This window comes from Oncorhynchus kisutch, linkage group LG2 (genome assembly GCF_002021735.2).
Source record: "Oncorhynchus kisutch isolate 150728-3 linkage group LG2, Okis_V2, whole genome shotgun sequence".
Taxonomy (NCBI): domain Eukaryota; kingdom Metazoa; phylum Chordata; class Actinopteri; order Salmoniformes; family Salmonidae; genus Oncorhynchus; species Oncorhynchus kisutch.
Genome location: NC_034175.2, coordinates 55,916,392 through 55,938,637, shown reverse-complemented (window position 1 = coordinate 55,938,637; position 22,246 = coordinate 55,916,392). Strand labels below are relative to the sequence as shown.

The 22,246-nt window shown below is 45.3% G+C and overlaps 1 protein-coding gene across 2 annotated transcripts in view; it reads left to right on the top strand.

The window, feature by feature from the left end:
* The window catches only part of LOC109868555 (calcium/calmodulin-dependent 3',5'-cyclic nucleotide phosphodiesterase 1A), a 66,080-nt gene that overhangs the window by 42,309 nt on the left and 1,525 nt on the right, over positions 1–22,246 (top strand). For both annotated transcript variants that reach the window (XM_020458195.2, XM_031797876.1), the window contains 9 exons: positions 967–1,033; positions 1,489–1,605; positions 8,102–8,242; positions 8,382–8,482; positions 9,814–9,939; positions 18,860–18,961; positions 21,061–21,181; positions 21,477–21,558; positions 21,845–21,965. In XM_020458195.2, the coding sequence (XP_020313784.2) occupies positions 967–1,033; positions 1,489–1,605; positions 8,102–8,242; positions 8,382–8,482; positions 9,814–9,939; positions 18,860–18,961; positions 21,061–21,181; positions 21,477–21,558; positions 21,845–21,965 (978 nt within the window). The remainder of the gene's footprint in view (positions 1–966; positions 1,034–1,488; positions 1,606–8,101; positions 8,243–8,381; positions 8,483–9,813; positions 9,940–18,859; positions 18,962–21,060; positions 21,182–21,476; positions 21,559–21,844; positions 21,966–22,246) is intronic.

Here is a 22,246-nt window from a genome sequence, read left to right as displayed (position 1 = left end):
TCATACTTAGGTAGCCTGGGTTTCACTGTGTGTGTGGGTGATTGTTCCTGTCTCTGTGTTTGCACCAGATAGGACTGTTTAGGTTTTCACACGTTTCTTGTTTTTGTAGTCAGTTGTTCATGTGCACATTTATGTATTAAAAGAACCATGGACACTTACCACACCGCATATTGGTCCTCTGATCCTTCTCGCCTCTCCTCTTCGGAAGAAGAGGAGGAAATCCTTGACAAGTATGGTCTCTTCAGCCCAGATTCCCCTGAGAAAAATGAACTGGTCTATGACTGAAAACACTCTCAGAGGAGACGAGAGAAGAGAATACAGTCAAAGCCCAGCCTGGCAGATTCTCCTTCTCTTTTATAAACTAGATGTAGGATGCATCCCAAATTGCAACCTATTCCCTATATAGTGCACTACTCTTTACCAAGGCCCACTTGAAGAACAGAGATAACTTGGCTGGGCTTCCGACATGTCACACCTTTCTTTGTTGTTGTTGCCAAAGCCCAAATACAGTCTTTCTTTGGCCTTATTTAACAGCCCTGTCTCATCCGTCCCCTCACCCCTTTCAACATCCAGCCTTTGGTTCGGTTCTGTCCAGTGCCAAAATATTCGAAATCTGCAAAGAAAGCCTGCTCAAAAGCCTTTAATCTTTTTAAAAATTAAATTACTGTTGATCCCATTACTGGTAATCGTTGAAAACTGAGGCATTGTGGCATTATGTGACTGTAGCATTTTGATACCATAGTGGGAAGAATACAATTGAAATCATCAGCTGTTGTTTGTTGTCTGTGTGTACAGTTTTCTATGTATACAAAGTACATGTACAGGAGCTGCCCCAGTGGGCAAAACTCATTGAAATGAAATCATTACAAGCAGTGTTCATCATAACATTATTTCAACCCGATTTGCCCACTGGGTGCATCACAGTTCTATTGTCTAACCACCTAATGGTTGTGTACCTATCTTCAGGATGTACAGGCGGACATCTAACATGGCTGGATTGACGTACCCTCCAGCTGCCATCGCTGCTTTGAAGGTGCCTGATATGTCATATTACTATAGTATTACTATTACTATTATACATCATACACTAGGGACTGGTTTCCCAGATACAGACTCAGCCTAGTCCTGGACTAAAAAAATCTTGCTAATTTGGGAATCTCTTGTCTTGCTTAATCTGTGTCCGGGAAACCGGACCTATGAGAAATGAAAGATGATGATATCAGTCAAGCTACACTTTGAGATAGGAATGATGACATCCTAAAACATTTAAATAGATAAACTGTCATATCATGCATAATCATTGCAGAATAAAGGCTTTATTACATCTGTACAAGATGGACCTGATTTTACAGCTATTTTAGACTTTATCATAACATCATATTCTGACATTCATAGCGATCATAATCAATATGTGTTTTATTATAGAACACAATGTGTGTTCTATTTAATTCTGTGCTGTCATCATCCCTGACATCTTATTGTTTACAGGATGTAGATAACTGGTCCTTTGATGTGTTTGTGCTCCACGAGGCCAGCAGTGAACACGCATTAAAGTTCCTGGTCTACGAACTGCTCACCCGATATGACCTGATCAACCGCTTCAGGGTTAGTCTCTATTCAGTCTCTCACTCTATAATTAGGGTGTTTGTTGTTTGTTTGTTGACTAAGTGTTCTTCCTAATCACCTTCTCAGCCTGTTCTATACCCCAAGCCTCTGTGTGTGTGTGTGTGTGTGTGTGTGTGTGTGTGTGTGTGTGTGTGTGTGTGTGTGTGTGTGTGTGTGTGTGTGTGTGTGGGTGTGGGTGTGTGTGTGTGTGTGTTCTACACCACAGGCCTCTGGTCTGGGTACCTCAGAGGAAGACATATGCACTCAACCTCACACTGTTTCTGTTCTCTGTCCTCATCTCTTTGTCTGGTTTTATATTATAGTTTCTACATGTCCTCTGTTAGACAAGTGGTCAGATTATCACAAACACATACAGTTACTGTGCTTTGATCTGAATGTCAGGATTATATTTTAATCCTATGATAATATGGTTACACTTTACTTGAAGGGCTACATTCACTCTTGCTCCACGCAAGATCTCACCCCGTGGGGTCATAATGATCACAAGAACGGTGAGCATAAATCCCAGAACCACACGGGGGGACCTAGTGAATGACCTGCAGAGAGCTGGGACCAAAGTAACAAAGCCTACCATCAGTAACACACTACGCCGCCAGGGACTCAAATCCTGCAGTGCCAGACGTGTCCCCTGCTTAAGCCAGTACATGTCCAGGCCCGTCTGAAGTTTGCTAGAGAGCATTTGGATGATCCAGAAGAAGATTGGGAGAATGTCATATGGTCAGATGAAACCAAAATATAACTTTTTGGTAAAAACTCAACTCATCGTGTTTGGAGGACAAAGAATGCTGAGTTGCATCCAAAGAACACATGGGGGTGGAAACATCATGCTTTGGGGCTGTTTTTCTGCAAATGGAACAGGACGACTGATCCGTGTAAAGGAAAGAATGAATGGGGCCATGTATCGTGAGATTTTGAGTGAAAACCTCCTTCCATCAGCAAGGGCATTGAAGATGAAACGTGGCTGGGTCTTTCAGCATGACAATGATCCCAAACACACCGCCCGGGCAACGAAGGAGTGGCTTCATAAGAAGCATTTCAAGGTCCTGGAGTGGCCTAGCCAGTCTCCAGATCTCAACCCCATCTTTGGAGGGAGTTGAAAGTCCGTGTTGCCCAGCAACAGCCCCAAAACATCACTGCTCTAGAGGAGATCTGCATGGAGGAATGGGCCAAAATACCAGCAACAGTGTGTGAAAACCTTGTGATGACTTACAGAAAACGTTTGACCTCTGTCATTGCCAACAAAGGGTATATAACAAAGTATTGAGATAAACTTTTGTTATTGACCAAATACTTATTTTCCACCATAATTTGCAAATAAATTCATAAAAAATCCTACAATGTGATTTTCTTTCCTCATTTTGTCTGTCATAGTTGAAGTGTACCTATGATGAAAATTACAGCCCTCTCTCATCTTTTTATGTGGGAGAACTTGCACAAATGGTGGCTGACTAAATACTTTTTTGCCCCACTGTACACTTAGCACCTTTTTTTCTAAGACTACGTAACATGACATAACATAAGTGTTTTGCCAATTTTATACGATTCAACTAATTTTGCCATGGATAGAGAGAAAATGTTACAGTTTTAATGCTATATCCCCTGCTGTTCCACACATTTTGCCATGATTTATGCCATGTTCATGTAATATCTGAGTGGGAGTGACTCACAAAATCAATGGTGCCCCCTGGGGGTCAGAACCCCTAGGCATGTGTCCTGTGTGCCCGGTCAACTCAATCATCACGTTTGCAGACGACAACAGTAATAGGCCTGATTACCAACAATGACAAGACAGCCTATAGGAAGGTGGTGAGGGCCCTGGGAGTGTGGTGCCAGGAAAATAACCTCTTACTCAACGTCAACAAAACAAAGGAGTTGATCGTGGACTTCAGGAAACAGCAGAGGGAACACCCCCCTATTCACTTCGGGACTACAGTGAAGAAGGTGGAAAGCTTCAAGTTCCTCTGCGTACACATCACTGACAAACTGAAATAGCCCACCCACAAAGACAATGTGGTGAAGAAGGCGCAACTGCGCCTCTTCAACCTCAGGAGGCTGAAGAAAGGTCAGGTTCATCAAAGCTGGGACAGAGAGACTGAAAAACAGCTTCTATCTCAAGGCCATCAGACTGTTAAATAGCCATCACTAGCACAATAGAGGCTGCTACCCTTTATACATAGACTTTGAAATCACTGGCAACTTTAATAATGGAACACTGGTCACTTTAATAATGTTTACATATTTTGCATTACTCATCTCATGTTTATACTATATTCTATCCTACTGTATCTTAGTCTATGCCTCTCTGACATTGCTCGTCCAAATATTTATATATTCTTAATTCCATTCCTTTACTTTAGATTTGTGTGTATTGTTGTGAAATTGTTACATATTACTGCACTGTTGGAGCTAGAAACACAAGCATTTCACTACACTCGCAATAACATCTGATAAACACGTGTATGTGACCAATAAAATTTGATTTGATTCTAAGTCGACATCAAATCAAATCAAATCAAATTTATTTATATAGCCCTTCGTACATCAGCTGATATCTCAAAGTGCTGTACAGAAACCCAGCCTAAAACCCCAAACAGCAAGCAATGCAGGTGGAGAAGCACATGATTACTACTGTACAGTGTTCAGATAGCTGGCTTGTAATGTATATGCTGGGAGTCAGGAAGTATGTCCAGAAGGTGAGTTTAATAATAAGAATCTTAAAGATAAACAAAAAAGTAGAGGCGTACAGAATGTGAACAAAACCTATACTGCCTAATGACTGAGGCAACTGAGGGCTAAAGAAAGGGAGAGTAATCAAGGTGATGATGAGGTCCAGGTGTCGTAACGATGGGGAGCAGGTGTGAGTAATGATGATTGCCAGGACCGGTGGTTAGTAGACTGGCGACGTTGAGCGCCGGAACGGGAGTAGGCGTGACATGGCTAGACTAACTTACCTAGCAATCTATAAAATGTTAGCTGACATGGGCTAATTGATTGACTGTCAGTGACTGACATAACAGGAGGAAAACTGCTGAAGTACTACCAAACTGCCAAGATTGTGTATACGAGCCAGCTGCATAACACCCTGCATCCCACTGCTGGCTTGCCTCTGAAGCTGAGCAGGGTTAGTCCTGGCAGGTCCTTGGATGGGAGACCAGATGCTGCTGTAAGTGGTGTTGGAGGGCCAGGAGGTTCCCAATGTCCCATGGCAGTGAAGAGGACATTGCCCTGCGTAGGGTGCGATCATTCAGGTGGGACGTTAAGCGGGTGTCCTGACTCTGTGTGGTCATTAAAAATCCCAAGAGTAGGGCTATTAACCCTGGTGTCATGGCTAAATTCCCAACATGGCCCCTAATCATCCCCCTCCTTCCTAATTGGCATATATCACACTCTAGCTGATGTGTGATTAGTGTTCTGGCATAAAAATGGTCGCCATGCATCACCAATGGTTGGTGCCACACATTGGTGGTGGATGAGGTGTTTCCGACTACTATGTAAAGCGCTTTGAGTACCTCAGTTGGTAGACAAGTGCTATATAAATCCAATCACTTGTTATTCTTCCATGCTATTGCTCAACAGTCAGGCCCTGGCCTTGTCACGTGTGGGTTTTATCATTCACAGCCATACTGTTCCTAGAATCAATGTGACAGCTAGGCTTTAAATGGATACTCAAATATCCGGAGGAGCTCAGCTCTTTCATTGTGAATGTGAACGTGTGTGACGCATGATGCTCATATTTTGATTTAGGAAGAGCGGTGTTCTGGGCCCTACTCTGCTCTTAGTCTGATTAAACAAAAGGAGTTAAGCTTACACATAAGCTACAGTACACATGAAGCCCCCCACACGTGTCTCTCGGTCTCTCCAACTTCATTGGAGAAAAGATAACTCTGGCACACATGACAATTTGGACAATAAACAATGTGCCAGATGTAATATCTCGCAGGAGTTATCTTTTCTCTAATGAAGTCAACTCTGGGGATGTAATTCCCTACACTTCAAAATGAGAAAATAATGTTGTGTGTGTGAGAGCATTTCACAATTTGCACACCGCCCCAACAGATCCACAGGTGATGCATTCTCTATTGCACTCTACACTGCCCTTTTCCACTTGGACAAAAGGAACACCTATGTGAGAATGCTATTCATTGACTACAGCTCAGCGTTCAACACCATAGTGCCCTCAAAGCTCATCAATAAGCTAAGAACCCTGGGACTAAACAACACCATCTGCAAATGGATCCTGGACTTCATGATGGGCTGCCCCCAAGGGGTAAGGGTAGGTAACAACACATCCGCCACACTGATCCTCAACACAGGGGCCCCTCAGGGGTGTGTGCTCAGTCCCTTCCTGTACTCCCTGTTCACAACTCCAACACTATCATTAAGATTGCTGATGACACAACAGTGGTAGCCCTGATCACCAACAATGACGAGACAGCCTATAGGGAGGAGGTCAGAGACCTGGCCGTGTGGTGCCAGGACAACAACCTCTCAAGGTGATCAAGACAAATTAGATGATTGTGAACTACAGGAAAAAGGGGACCGAGCACGCCCCATTCTCATCGATGGGCTGCAGTGGGGCAGGTTGAGAGCTTCAAGTTCCTTGGTGTCCACATCACCAACAAACTAACACGGTCCAAGCACACCAAGACAGTTGTGAAGAGGGCATGACAAAACCTATTCCCCCCTCAGGAGACTGAAAAGATTTGGCATGGGTCCTCAGATCCTCAAAATGTTCTACAGCTGCACCATCGAGAGCATCCCTGACTGGTTGCATCACTTCCTGCTATGGCAACTGCTCGGCCTCCAACTGCAAGGCACTACAGAGGGTAGTGCGAACGGCCCAGTACATCACTGGGGCCAAGCTTCCTGCCATCTAGGACCTCTATATAACAGGCAGTGTCAGAGGAAGGCCCTAAAAATGGTCAAAGACTCCAGCCACACTAGTGTTCTCTGTTCAGACTGTTCTCTCTGCTACCGCACGGCAAGCACTCGTTGGCTGGCCCTCGCTTCATATCCGTCGCCAAACCCACTGGCTCCAGGTCATCTATAAGTCATTGCTAGGTAAAGCCCCGCCTTACCTCAGCTCACTGGTCACCATAGCAGCACCCACCCGCAGAACGCGCTCCAGCAGGTATATTTCGCTGGTCACCCACAAAGCCAATTCCTCCTTCGGCTGCCTTTTCTTCCAGTTCTCTGCTGCAAATGACTGGAACGAACTGCAAAAACCACTGAAGCTGGAGACTCATATCTCCCTCACTAGCTTTAAGCACCATCAGTCACAGCAGCTCACTGTACCTGTACATAGCCAATCTGTAAATAGCCCATCCAACTACCTCATCACCATATTGTTATTTATTTGATTTATTTTGCTCCTTTGCACCCCAATATCGCTACTTTGCACACATCTTCTGCACATCTATCACCCCAGTGTTTAATTTGCCATATTGTAATAATTTCACCACTATGGCCTATTTATTGCCTATTTATGGCCTATTTATTGCCTTATCCTACCTCATTTGCACACACTGTATATAGACTTTCTCTATTGTATTATTGATGGTATGTTTGTTTATTCCATGTGTAACTCTGTGTTGTTTGTGTCGCACTGCTTTAAAAAAAATATTTTTTACCTTTATTTAACTAGGCAAGATCAGTTAAGAACAAATTTGTATTTTCAATGACGGCCTAGGAACAGTGGGTTATCTGCCTGTTCAGGGGCAGAACGACAGATTTGTCAGCTCGGGGGTTTGAACTTTCAACCTTCCGGTTACTAGTCCAACGCTCTAACCACTAGGCTACCCTGCCGCTTTCCTTTATCTTGGCCAGCTCGCAGTTGTAAATGAGAACTTGTTCTCAACTAGCCTACCTGGTTAAATAAAGGTGACATTTTAAAAAAGAGTGCCAAGTCTAGTTCCAAGAGGCTTCTAAACAGCTTCTACTCCCAAGCCATAAGACCGGAGTGCCAAGTCTAGGTCCAAGAGGCTTCTAAACAGCTTCTACTCCCAAGCCATAAGACCGGAGTGCCAAGTCTAGGTCCAAGAGGCTTCTAAACAGCGTTTACCCCCAAGCCATAAGACTCCTGAACACCTAATCTAGTGGCTACCCAGACTATTTGCATTCCCCCCCCCCCTCTTTTACACTGCTGCTACTCTCTGCTGTTATCATCTATGCATAGTCACTTTAAGAACTCTACCTACATGTACATATTACCTCAAATAACCTGTGCCCCCGCACATTGTCTCTGTACCAGTACCCCCCGTATATAGTCTCACTATTGTTATTTTACTGCTGCTCTTTAATTAATTGTTACCTTTATTTCTTATACTTATAAGTATTTTTTTAAACTGCATTGCTGGTTAGGGGATCGTAAGTAAGCATTTCACTGTAAGGTTGTATTCGGCGCATGTGACTAATACGATTTGATTTGAGATACCACTGTCATCTCTGATGTCCTAACCTCTCTGTTTTTCCCCAGATACCAGTGTCATCTCTGGTATCCTTTGTAGAGGCTCTAGAGTTAGGCTACAGCAAACACAGAAACCCCTACCATAACCTGATCCACGCTGCTGACGTCACACAGACAGCACACTATCTGATGCTCCACACTGGCATCATGGTGAGTCTCACATGCACATGCAGGTTGGTACAATAGGGATGCAATGAATCCCCACCCCCCCACCCCAGCATAATAGACAGATCAAAGGACAGAGGATTCTGATTGTGTTTCTTGTTACATTTACTCTCTGTCTCTCTAGCACTGGCTCACTGAACTGGACATCCTAGCCATGGTGTTTGCTGCAGCTATCCATGACTTTGAACACACTGGGACAACCAACAACTTTCACATTCAGACCAGGTGTGTGTCAGTATTCTTCCTGAAGTTTCCTACGAACGGTGCAAACTTCTGCTTCTTTCAGTAGGCATTTTTATTCCTGAATTCCTGAACACTTAGCTACTGTACCTAATGGACATATTATTTATTTCTATTTTCATTCATTCCATACTACCAATACTAATGTTAAACTGAAGATTTCCTTGTATTGTACAGCTTTTGCCTCCTAGACAGACAGACAGACAGTGCAGTCAGTCTGACCCTGACTAATGAATGCCAATGGAGCCTTAAGGGAACATGTCCATATAAAGAGCCCATTTAAGTGAAGGCACCCATTTAAAGAACCCATTAAAATGAAGTGCAACAATGAGAATACTCAAAATTGCAGCACTGACCTCAGTGATAAGGGATAGCAGAGAGAGAGAGAGAGAGGAGTCCTTTAGTTTAAACCCTTCATTACCTCTGCACGACTCTCTAGTCTAATAAAAATTGATCAGAAAGGCTACTCGTATTTTAGAAATGAGGGGTTGTTGTGAAATGGACAATGAAGGTATTTCGTAAACTTTCCCTCTCTGATTATTTTCAATCTCCAAACTGTCCTAGCACTGGAGTAAAGTACTACTAACTGTCCTAGCACTGGAATAAAGTACGACTAACTGTCCTAGCACTGGAATAAAGTACTACTAACTGTCCTAGCACTGGAATAAAGTACTACAAACCGCCCTAGCACTGGAGTAAAGTACTACAAACCACCCTAGCACTGGAGTAAAGTACTACAAACCGCCCTAGCACTGGAGTAAAGTACTACAAACCGCCCTAGCACTGGAGTAAAGTACTACAAACCACCCTAGCACTGGAGTAATGTACTAGTAACTGTCATTTAGTTTTTCTGATTTTACTTATAATACAATTTACAAAAATAAATAAAATATTATTTGTCTACTACTTTCTGATGTGGCCCTGTTCTGCATTAGGAAAATCTGGAATTCTCATTTCGCTACCATCACATTTACATTTTAGTCATCCAGAGTGACCTACAGGAGCAATTAGGGTAAAGTGCCTTGCTCAAGGGCACATCAACAGAATTTGCACCTTGTCGGCTCGGGGATTTAAACAAGCAACCTTTCGCTAGGCTACCTGCCACCCCATCTCAAATATCCACCATCGCTATCGTATCATAATCACTGTAGTAATTTCTAAACTGGTTGAAATTAACCAGTTTTGCCTGCTAGTTACTGTTGCCATACAGGTTGGCTACCTGGTAAAGTAATCTTGCCTGGGAACCGCCATGCAGCACAATGACTAATCACACGGTGATCCACACCTTCTCTTTCCCCTTCTCTTCCTCTCTCCAGGTCAGAGGTGGCCATCCTGTACAACGACCGGTCAGTCCTGGAGAACCACCATGTCAGTGCTGCGTACAGACTTATGCAAGAGGATGAGATGAACATACTGGTCAACCTGTCAAAAGATGACTGGCGGTGAGTTAAGAAGGTCAAAAGTGCTTTATGATATACATTTGATGAAGAGATGAACATACTATAACATAACCTAGATACTTAGCCTTTACTTTAGGTTTGGATGCGAATGTGGTGTGGTATGGCATGTCAGTCCTAAATCCCTGTCATTTGCGTGACGAGAAGATGGAGAAAAAGAGGACGGAGGTCGGGCTGCCTTTTGAGAATTCGTAGGCGATCGAATAAACCCCCACCCCCTTCCGTCCTACTAGCTAACATGCAATCATTGGAAAACAAAATCGATGACCTACGCGGAAGATTAAACTACCAACGGGACATTAAGAACTGTAATATCTTATGCTTCACGGAGTCGTGGCTGAATGACATCATTATCAACATACTCTGTATCGGCAGGATAGAACAGCTATGTCTGGTAAGACAAGGGGGGAGGGGGGGGCGGACTAAGTATATTTGTAAACAACAGCTGGTGCACGATATCTAAGGAAGTCTTGAGGTTTTGCTCACCTGAGGTAGAGTATTTCATGATAATCTGTAGACCACACTATCTACCTAGAGAGTTTATCTGTAATTTCCGTAGCTGTCTACATACCACCACAGACCGATGCTTGCACTAAGACCGCACTCAATGAGCTGTATTCCATCATAAGCAAACAGAAAAACGCTCATCGAGGCGGCGGACTTTAATGCAGGGAAAGTTAAATCCGTTTTACCAAATTTCTATCAGCATTTAAATGTCCAACCAGAGCAGAAAAAAAACTCTAGACCACCTGTACTCCACACACGGAGACATTTACAAAGCTCTCCCTAGCCCTGCATTTGGCAAATCTGGCCATAATTATATTCTCCTGATTCCTGCTTACAAGCAAAAATTTAAGCAGGAAGCACCAGTGACTCTGTCAATAAAAATGTGGTCAGATGTAGCAGATGTAGCAGATGCTAAGCTACAGGTCTATTTTGCTAGCACAGACTGGAATATGTTCCGGGACTCTTCCGATGGCATTGGGGAGTACACCACATCAGTCATTGGCTTCATCAATAAGTGCATCGATGACGTCGTCCCCACAGTGACCGTACGTACAGTGGGGAGAACAAGTATTTGATACACTGCCGATTTTGCAGGTGTTCCTACTTACAAAGCATGTAGAGGTCTGTAATTTGTATCATAGGTACACTTCAACTGTGAGAGACGGAATCTAAAACAACAATCCAGAAACTCACATTGTATGATTTTTAAGTCATTAATTAGCCTTTTATTGCATGACATAAGTATGTGATACATCAGAAAAGCAGAACTTAATATTTGGTACAGAATCCTTTGTTTGCAATTATAGAGATCATACGTTTCCTGTAGTTCTTGACCAGGTTTGCACACACTGCAGCAGGGATTTTGGCCCACTCCTCCATACAGACCTTCTCCAGATCCTTCAGGTTTCGGGGCTGTCACTGGGCAATACAGACTTTCAGCTCCCTCCAAAGATTTTCTATTGGGTTCAGTTCTGGAGACTGGCTAGGCCACTCCAGGACCTTGAGATGCTTCTTACAGAGCCACTATTTAGTTGCCCTGGCTGTGTGTTGCAGGTCTTTGTCAAGCTGGAAGACCAAGCCAAGACCCATCTTCAATGCTCTTACTGAGGGAAGGAGGTTGTTGGCCAAGATCTTGCGATACATGGCCCCATCCATCATTCCCTCAATACGGTGCAGTCGTCCTGTCCCCTTTGCAGAAAAACATCCCCGAAGTATGATGTTTCCACCTCCGTGCTTTACAGTTGGGATGGTGTTCTTGGGGTTGTACTCATCCTTCTTCTTCCTCCAAACACGGCGAGTGGAGTTTAGACCAAAAAGCTCTATTTTTGTCTCATCAGACCACATGACCTTCTCCCATTCCTCCTATGGATCATCCAGATGGTCATTGGCAAACTTCAGACGGGCCTGGACATGCGCTGGCTTGAGCAGGGGGACCTTGCGTGCACTGCAGGATTTTAATCTATGACGGCGTAGTGTGTTACTAATGGTTTTCTTTGAGACCGTGGTCCCAGCTCTCTCCAGGTCATTGATCAGGTCCTGCCGTGTAGTTCTGAGCTGATCCCTCACCTTCCTCATGATCGTTGATGCCCCACGAGGTGAGATCTTGCATGGAGCCCCAGACCGAGGGTGATTGACCGTCATCTTGAACTTCTTCCATTTTCTAATAATTGCGCCAACAGTTGTTGCATTCTCACCAAGCTGCTTGCTTATTGTCCTGTAGCCCATCCCAGCCTTGTGCAGGACTACAATTTTATCCCTGATGTCCTTACACAGCTCCCTGGTCTTGGCCATTGTGGAGAGGTTGGAGTCTGTTTGATTGAGTGTGTGGACAGGTGTTTTTTATACAGGTAACGAGTTCAAACAGGTGCAGTTAATACAGGTAAGGAGTGGAGAAAAACTAACAGGTCTGTGAGAGCCGGAATTCTTACTGGTTGGAAGATGATCAAATACTTATGTCATGCAATAATATGCAAATGAATTACTTAAAAATCATACAATGTGATTTTCTGGATTTTTGTTTTAGATTCCATCTCTCACAGTTGAAGTGTACCTATGATAAAAATTACAGACCTCTACATGCTTTGTAAGTAGGAAAATGTGCAAAATCGGCAGTGTATCAAATACTTGTTCTCCCCACTGTACATACCCCAACGAGAAGCAGGATTACAGGCAACATCCGCACAGAGTTAAAGGCTAGAGCTGCCGCTTTCAAGGAGTGGGACTCTAACACGGAAGCTTATAAGGAATCCCGCTATGCACTCCGGAGGAACAATATAACAGGCAAAGCGTCAAAACAGGACTAAGATTGAATCATACTCAAATCAAATCAAATTTGATTTGCGACCTGGCAACCTTGGTTTCTACTGTGTTATTGACTTGTTAATTGTTTACTCCATGTGTAACTCTTTGTTGTCTGCTCACACTGCTATGCTTTATCTTGGCCAGGTCGCAGTTGCAAATGAGAACTTGTTCTCAACTAGCCTACCTGGTTAAATAAAGGTGAAATAAAAAAAATAAAAAATAAAAAATCAAATCAAACCAAATTTTATTTGTCACATACACATGGTTAGCAGATGTTAATGCGAGTGTAGCGAAATGCTTGTGCTTCTAGTTCCGACAATGCAGTAATAACGAACAAGTAATCTAACTAACAATTCCAAAAAAACTACTGTCTTATACACAGTGTAAGGGGATAAAGAATATGTACATAAGGATATATGAATGAGTGATGGTACAGAGCAGCATAGGCAAGATACAGTAGATGATATTGAGTACAGTATAACATATGAGATGAGTATGTAAACAAAGTGGCATAGTTAAAGTGGCTAGTGATACATGTATTACATAAGGATGCAGTCGATGATATAGAGTACAGTATATACGTATGCATATGAGATGAATAATGTAGGGTAAGTAACATTATATAAGGTAGCATTGTTTAAAGTGGCTAGTGATATATTTACATCATTTCCCATCAATTCCCATTATTAAAGTGGCTGGAGTTGAGTCAGTGTCATTGACAGTGTGTTGGCAGCAGCCACTCAATGTTAGTGGTGGCTGTTTAACAGTCTGATGGCCTTGAGATAGAAGCTGTTTTTCAGTCTCTCGGTCCCAGCTTTGATGCACCTGTACTGACCTCGCCTTCTGGATGACAGCGGGGTGAACAGGCAGTGGCTCGTGGTGGTTGTTGTCCTTGATGATCTTTATGGCCTTCCTGTAGCATCGGGTGGTGTAGGTGTCCTGGAGGGCAGGTAGTTTTCCCCCGGTGATGCGTTGTGCAGACCTCACTACCCTCTGGAGAGCCTTACGGTTGAGGGCGGTGCAGTTGCCATACCAGGCGGTGATACAGCCCGCCAGGATGCTCTCGATTGTGCATCTGTAGAAGTTTGTGAGTGCTTTTGGTGACAAGCCGAATTTCTTCAGCCTCCTGAGGTTGAAGAGGCGCTGCTGCGCCTTCTTCACGATGCTGTCTGTGTGAGTGGACCAATTCAGTTTGTCTGTGATGTGTATGCCAAGGAACTTAAAACTTGCTACCCTCTCCACTACTGTTCCATCGATGTGGATAGGGGGGTGTTCCCTCTGCTGTTTCCTGAAGTCCACAATCATCTCCTTAGTTTTGTTGACGTTGAGTGTGAGGTTATTTTCCTGACACCACACTCCGAGGGCCCTCACCTCCTCCCTGTAGGCCGTCTCGTCGTTGTTGGTAATCAAGCCTACCACTGTTGTGTCGTCCGCAAACTTGATGATTGAGTTGGAGGCGTGCGTGGCCACGCAGTCGTGGGTAAACAGGGAGTACAGGAGGGGGCTCAGAACGCACCCTTGTGGGGCCCCAGTGTTGAGGATCAGCGGGGAGGAGATGTTGTTGCCTACCCTCACCACCTGGGGGCGGCCCGTCAGGAAGTCCAGTACCCAGTTGCACAGGGCGGGGTCGAGACCCAGGGTCTCGAGCTTGATGACGAGCTTGGAGGGTACTATGGTGTTGAATGCCGAGCTGTAGTCGATGAACAGCATTCTCACATAGGTATTCCTCTTGTCCAGATGGGTTAGGGCAGTGTGCAGTGTGGTTGAGATTGCATCGTCTGTGGACCTATTTGGGCGGTAAGCAAATTGGAGTGGGTCTAGGGTGTCAGGTAGGGTGGAGGTGATATGGTCCTTGACTAGTCTCTCAAAGCACTTCATGATGACGGATGTGAGCTCAGTTACCTTAGCTTTCTTGGGAACAGGAACAATGGTGGCCCTCTTGAAGCATGTGGGAACAGCAGACTGGTATAGGGATTGATTGAATATGTCCGTAAACACACCGGCCAGCTGGTCTGCGCATGCTCTGAGGGCGCGGCTGGGGATGCCGTCTGGGCCTGCAGCCTTGCGAGGGTTAACACGTTTAAATGTCTTACTCACCTCGGCTGCAGTGAAGGAGAGACCGCATGTTTTCGTTGCAGGCCGTGTCAGTGGCACAGTATTGTCCTCAAAGCGGGCAAAAAAGTTATTTAGTCTGCCTGGGAGCAAGACATCCTGGTCCGTGACTGGGCTGGATTTCTTCCTGTAGTCCGTGATTGACTGTAGACCCTGCCACATGCCTCTTGTGTCTGAGCCGTTGAATTGAGATTCTACTTTGTCTCTGTACTGGCGCTTAGCTTGTTTGATAGCCTTGCGGAGGGAATAGCTGCACTGTTTGTATTCGGTCATGTTACCAGACACCTTGCCCTGATTAAAAGCAGTGGTTCGCTCTTTCAGTTTCATACGAATGCTGCCATCAATCCACGGTTTCTGGTTAGGGAATGTTTTAATCGTTGCTATGGGAACGACATCTTCAACGCACGTTCTAATGAACTCACACACCGAATCAGCATATTCGTCAATGTTGTTATCTGACGCAATACGAAACATCTCCCAGTCCACGTGATGGAAGCAGTCTTGGAGTGTGGAGTCAGCTTGGTCGGACCAGCGTTGGACAGACCTCAGCGTGGGAGCCTCGTTTTAGTTTCTGTCTGTAGGCAGGGATCAACAAAATGGAGTCGTGGTCAGCTTTTCCGAAAGGGGGGCGGGGCAGGGCCTTATATGCGTCGCGGAAGTTAGAGTAACAATGATCCAAGGTCTTTCCACCCCTGGTTGCGCAATCGATATGCTGATAAAATTTAGGGAGTCTTGTTTTCAGATTAGCCTTGTTAAAATCCCCAGCTACAATGAATGCAGCCTCCGGATAAATCGTTTCCAGTTTGCAGAGAGTTAAATAAAGTTAGTTCAGAGCCATCGATGTGTCTGCTTGGGGGGGGATATATACGGCTGTGATTATAATCGAAGAGAATTCTCTTGGTAGATAATGCGGTCTACATTTGATTGTGAGGAATTCTAAATCAGGTGAACAGAAGGATTTGAGTTCCTGTATGTTTCTTTCATCACACCATGTCACGTTGGCCATAAGGCATACGCCCCCACCCCTCTTCTTACCAGAGAGATGTTTGTTTCTGTCCGCGCGATGCGTGGAGAAACCCGTTGGCTGCACCACTTCGGATAGCGTCTCTCCGGTGAGCCACGTTTCCGTGAAGCAAAGAACGTTACAGTCTCTGATGTCCCTCTGGAATGCTACCCTTGCTCGGATTTCATCAACCTTGTTGTCAAGAGACTGGACATTGGCAAGAAGAATGCTAGGGAGTGGTGCACGGTGTGCCCGTCTCCGGAGTCTGACCAGAAGACCGCCTCGTTTCCCTCTCTTTCGGAGTCGTTTTTTTGGGTCGCTGCATAGGATCCGCTCCGTTGTACTGTTTGTAAGGCAGAACACAGGATCCGCGTCGCGAAAAACATATTCTTGGTCGTACTGATGGTGAGTTGACGCTGATCTTATATTCAGTAGTTCTTCTCGACTGTATGTAATGAAACCTAAGATGACCTGGGGTACTAATGTAAGAAATAACACGTAAAAAAACAAAAAACTGCATAGTTTCCTAGGAACGCGAAGCGAGGCGGCCATCTCTGTCGGCGCCGGAAGTTATACTACACCGGCTCCGACGCTCGTCGGATGTGTCAGGGCTTGCAAACCATTTCAGACTACAAAGGGAAGTACAGCCGAGAGCTGCCCAGTGACACGAGTCTACCAGATGAGATAAACTACTTCTAGGCTCGCTTCGAAGCAAATAACACGGAAACATGGATGAGAGCACCAGCTGTTCCTGACGACTGTGTGATCACTCTCTCCGCAGCCGATGTGAGTAAGACCTTTAAACAGGTCAACATTCTCACGGCCGCAGGGCCAGACGGATTACCAGGACTTGTACTGCAAGCATGTGCTGACCAACTGGCAAGTGTCTTCATTGACATTTTCAACCTCTCCCTGTCTGAGTCTGTAATACCAACATGTTTTAAGCAGACCACCATGCCTAAATGAATACCAACCCGTAGCACTCGCGTTTGTAGCCATGACGTGCTTTGAAAGGCTGGTGATGCCTCACATCCACACCATTATCCCAGAAATACTAGCCCCACTCCAATTTGCATACCGCTCTAACAGCCCCACAGATGATGCCGTCTCTATTGCACTCCACACTGCCCTTTCCCACCTGGACAAAAGGAACACCTATGTGGGAATGTTATTCATTGACTACAGCCCAGCGTTCAACACCATAGTGCCCTCAAAGCTCATCAATAAGCTAAGAACCCTGGGACTAAACACCTCCCTCTGCAACTTGATCCTGGACTTCCTTATGGGCCATCCCCAGTTGGTAAGTGTAGGTAGCAACACAGCCACCACGCTGATCCTCCCCACAGGGGCCCCTCAGGGGTGCGTGTTCAGTCCCCTCGTGTACTCCCTGTTCACTTATGACTGCACGGCCAGGCACGACTCCAACACCATCATTACGTTTGCCGATGACGCAACAGTGCTGGGCCTGATTACCGACAACAACGAGACAGCCTATAGGGAGGAGATCAGAGACCTGACCGTGTGGTGCCACGACAACAACCTCTCCCTCAACGTGATCAAGACAAAGGAGATTGTGGACTGCAGGACAAAGAGGACCGAGCACGCCCCATTCTCATCGATGGTGCTGCAGTGGAGCAGGTTGAGAGCTTCCAGCTCCTTGGTGTCCACATCACCAACAAACTAACACGGTCCAAGCACACCAAGACAGTCGTGAAGAGGGAACAACAAAACCTATTCCCCCCTCAGGAAACTGAAAAGCTGCACCATCGAGAGCATGGTTGCATCTCTGCCTGGTATGGCAACTGCTCGGCCTCCAAGACTGCAAGGCACTGGTATGGCAACTGCTCGGCCTCCAAGACTGCAAGGCACTACGTACGGCCCAGTACATCACCGGGACCAAGCTTCCTGCCATCCAGGGCCTCTATACTAGGCAGTGTCAGAGGAAGGCCCTAAAAATGGTCAGACACTATTCTCTCTGCTACCGCACGGCAAGCGGTACCGGAGTGCCAAGTCTAGGTCCAAGAGGCTTCTAAACAGTGTTTACCCCCAAGCCATAAGACTCCTGAACATCTAATCAAGTGGCTACCCAGACTATTTGCATTGCCCCCCCCCCCCCCAGTCTTTCACGCAGCTGCTACTCTCTGTTATTATCTATGCATAGTCACTTTAATAACCTACATGTATATATTACCTCAATTATCTCGACTAACCGCTGCCCCCGCACATTGACTCTGTACCGGTACCCCCTGTATATAGTCTCGCTATTGTTATTTTACTGCTGCTCTTTAATTTCTTGTTCCTTTTCTTATTCTTATTCATATTTTTTAAACTGTGTTGTTGGTTAAGGGCTTGTAAGTAAACATTCACTAAGGTCTACACCTGTTGTTTTCGGCGTATGTGACTAATACAATTGAATGTCAACACAAGACTATTATATAAACTATTTCACATTCAGTCTATCAGTGATTATGGAAAGTCCCACAGGCTCACATCCATCATTAGGTACTGTAAAGAAATGCTATGCTTGATGTTGTTGGAAGTGGAAGTGGTGCTAGACATCACACTGTGTTCTTGTCCTGGAGAATCCAAGACCAGCTGGAGTGGAGGCTAAGTGGAAACAGAGAGGTGGAAGTGGAAAGTGGAATCAGAGAGGTGTGGACCCTGGTGATTGAGATGGTGATGAGTAAAGACATCCTGCCATCTCTCTAACCTGTCTGTGTTTGTCAGAGAGCTACAGACCCTGGTGATTGAGATGGTGATGAGTACAGACGTCCTGCCATCTCTCTAACCTGTCTGTGTCTGTGTTTGTCAGAGAGCTACAGACCCTGGTGATTGAGATGGTGATGAGTACAGACATCCTGCCATCTCTCTAACCTGTCTGTGTCTGTGTTTGTCAGAGAGCTACAGACCCTGGTGATTGAGATGGTGATGAGTACAGACGTCCTGCCATCTCTCTAACCTGTCTGTGTCTGTGTTTGTCAGAGAGCTGCGGACCCTGGTGATTGAGATGGTGATGAGTACAGACATGTCCTGCCATTTCCAGCAGATCAAAAGCATGAGGAACGCCCTGCAGCAGCCTGAGGGGTGAGTGGACTGTCTCTGGGCCCTGACCTATGACCCCTAACCTCTGAACCCTTACCCTTAACCCTGGCTCTTTGGACCATGCTTTCTTTCAAGTTTTTATGTCACATGCACAAGTACAGTGAAATGCCATTCTTGCAAACTCAAAGCCCAACAATGCAATAATCATGAACAATGTAATACTAGAAAAAACTAACACGAGAAATAAGAATAAGAAATACAAAGTAAGCATACTATAAACAGTACAGGAAATATTTAAAAAGTCAGTTCCTATACCATAGTGTATGTTCATGTTTTTTGTATTTAACCTTTATTTAACTAGGCAAGTCAGTTAAGAACAAATTCTTATTTACAATGACGGCCAAACCCGGACGACACTGGGACAATTGTGCACCGCCCTATGGGACTCCCAATCACGGTCGGTTGTGATACAGCCTGGAATCAAACCAGGGTGTCTGTAGTTACACCTCTAGCACTGAGATGCAGTTCCTTAGACCGCTGTTCCTTAAGCCACTCGGGAGCCCATGTGCAGGGATACAGGTGTGATAGAGGTAGATATGTATAGGGGTAAGGTGACTAGGCAACAGGATAATGATTAGCAGCAGCTTGCATGTGAGTGGGTGTGTAGAGTCAGTATAATGTATGTGCATATTATGTGTGAGTGAGTGAGTAAATTATGGAGCGAGTGTTTGTGTGTGCGCGTGTGTTTGAGTGACAGTTTGAGTGTGTAGGGCCCTGTGAGTGTGCAACGCTCAATATAGATACAAGGTAAACTCGGTCCATGTAGTTATTTTGTTTGCTATTTATCAGTCGTACTGCTTAGGGATAGAAGCTGTTCAAGAGCCTGTTGGTGTCAGTACCTCTTGCCATGCGGCTGCAGAGAAAATAGTCTATGTCTAAGGTGATTGGGGTCTTTGACAATTTCCAGGCTTTCTTTTCACACTGCCTGATACAGAGGTCCTGGATAGCAGAGACCTCGGCGCAGTGATCTATTGGCTGTCCGCACAACCCTCTGTAGCGCCATGCGATTGATGGGCGGTGCTGTTGCCATACCAAGCAGTGATGCAGCCAGTCAATATGCTCTCAATGGTGCAGCTGTAGAACCTTTTCAGGATTTGAGGGCCCATTCCAAACCTTTTCAACCTCCTGAGAGGGAAGAGGCACTGTCATGCCTTCTTCACAACTGCACGTGTGTGTTTGGATCATTTGAAGTCTTCAGTGATTTGCACACTTGGGAACTTGAAGCTGTCTGCCGCCCCGTCGATGTGGATGGGAGCATGCTCGTCCCCCCATTTCCTGTAGTCCACAATCAGCTCCTTGGTTTTGGTGATGTTGAGGGAGAGGTTGTTGCTTCAGCACAACACTGTCAGGTCACTGACCTCCTCCCTGTAGGCCTACCAACGTCGTGTCGAAAGCAAACTTGATAATGGTTTTGGAGTTATTCGTGGGTGAAAGGGGAGTACAGGAGAGGACTAAGCACACACCCTTGTGGCGTCCCTGTGTTAAGGCTCATCGTGGTGGAGGTGATGTTGACTACCCTCCCCACCTGGTGTCGGCCCATCAGATTGTCCAGGATCCAGTTGCAGAGGGAGGCGTTCAGACCCAGAGTCCTAAGCTTGGTGACGAGCTTGGAGGGGATAATGGTGTTGAACACTGAGCTGTAGTCAATAAACAGCATTCTCACATAGGTATTCCTCTTATCTAGGTGGGTGAGGGCAATGTGGAGAGCAATTGAGATTGCGTCAATGGATCTGTTGGGGCGGTATGCAAATTGGAGTGGGTCTAGGGTGTCTGGGATGGTGGAGTTAATGAGTGCCATAACCAGCCTCTCAAAGCACTTCAGGGCAGTAATCATTGAGGTGTGAAGCCTTAGAGTTCTTAGGAACAGGGATGACTGTGGTCATCTTAAAACATGTGGGGATTACAGACAGGGACAAGAAGAGGTTGAAAATTAGTGAATATGCCTGCCAGCTGTTCTGCGCATGCTCTGAGAACGCGCCCTAGAACGTGCCTTTCAATCCTATATGATTGTGTGTGTGAGTGCGTCACTCTGTCTCAGTGTATAATTTTGTGTGTTAGCTGATGTACCGTTGTATCTACAGAGTAGACAAGGCTAAAGCCCTATCTCTGATGCTGCATGCAGCTGACATCAGTCACCCAGCCAAGGCCTGGAAGCTGCACTACCGATGGACACAGGCCCTGATGGAGGAGTTCTTCAGACAGGTACAGTACCAACATAGTCCCACCACTACAGTGTGTAGTCACTGACAGAAACCATGGAAGAGGGAAACTTGAGTGTTTCAGCACTGTATTCTGTATGTATCCAATCCTAATTAAACTTGTATTGTTAAGGAGATGGGACACCATTCTGATAGCTTCAGGGATATCTTCACTCGGATGAACTGGTTATGTTATACAGAGCATTATGGGTATTGTAGTACATAATGCTACAGTATACAGTAACCTGCCATTCTACATTGGTATGGTTACCAAGGCTGGTGTTGTTGATTTCTTACAGGGCGATAAAGAGGTTGAGTTAGGGCTGCCATTCTCTCCTCTGTGTGATCGTAAAGCTACCATGATCGCACAGTCACAAATAGGTGAGCATCACACCCTGTTATTGGCCTCACTGTGAGCGGTTTCATTCAGGATGGGTTTGTATTCTCCGACAGGCCATAGCTCAAATGGGCCACCATGTGGACATTTGAGAAAGTATTTAATATCTTTGCCTTGATATGATAAAGCATGGGAATCTACACTGCCTGTCTTCATAAATTATTGTTACATCACACACACATTTTTTACTCCTGTTTCTCTGAAAACTATAATCTTCAGTGTGAGCGAGTCATGCCTGATTTTCTTCTCAAATGTTTGTCTGTCTCTCAGGGTTCATTGACTTCATAGTGGAACCCACATTCTCTGTGTTGGTGGACACGACCGAGAAGATCATTACCCCTCTAATAGAGGATACCTTAAAGTCACATGACACTGGCGTACGCAGGTCAAGGTGGGACACATTCCTAATATTATACACACTATGACCCTGCTGGTCATCTATGAACATTTGAACATCTTGGCTATGTTCTGTTATAATCTCCACCCGGCCCAGCCAGAAGAGGACTGGCCCCCCTCATAGCCTGGATCCTCTCTAGGTTTATTCCTAGGTTCTGGCCTTTCTAGGGAGTTTTTCCTAGCCACCCTGTTTCTTCACCTGCATTGCTTGCTGTTTGGGGTTTTAGGCAGAGTTTCTGTACAGCACTTTGTGACATCAGCTGATGTAAGAAGGGC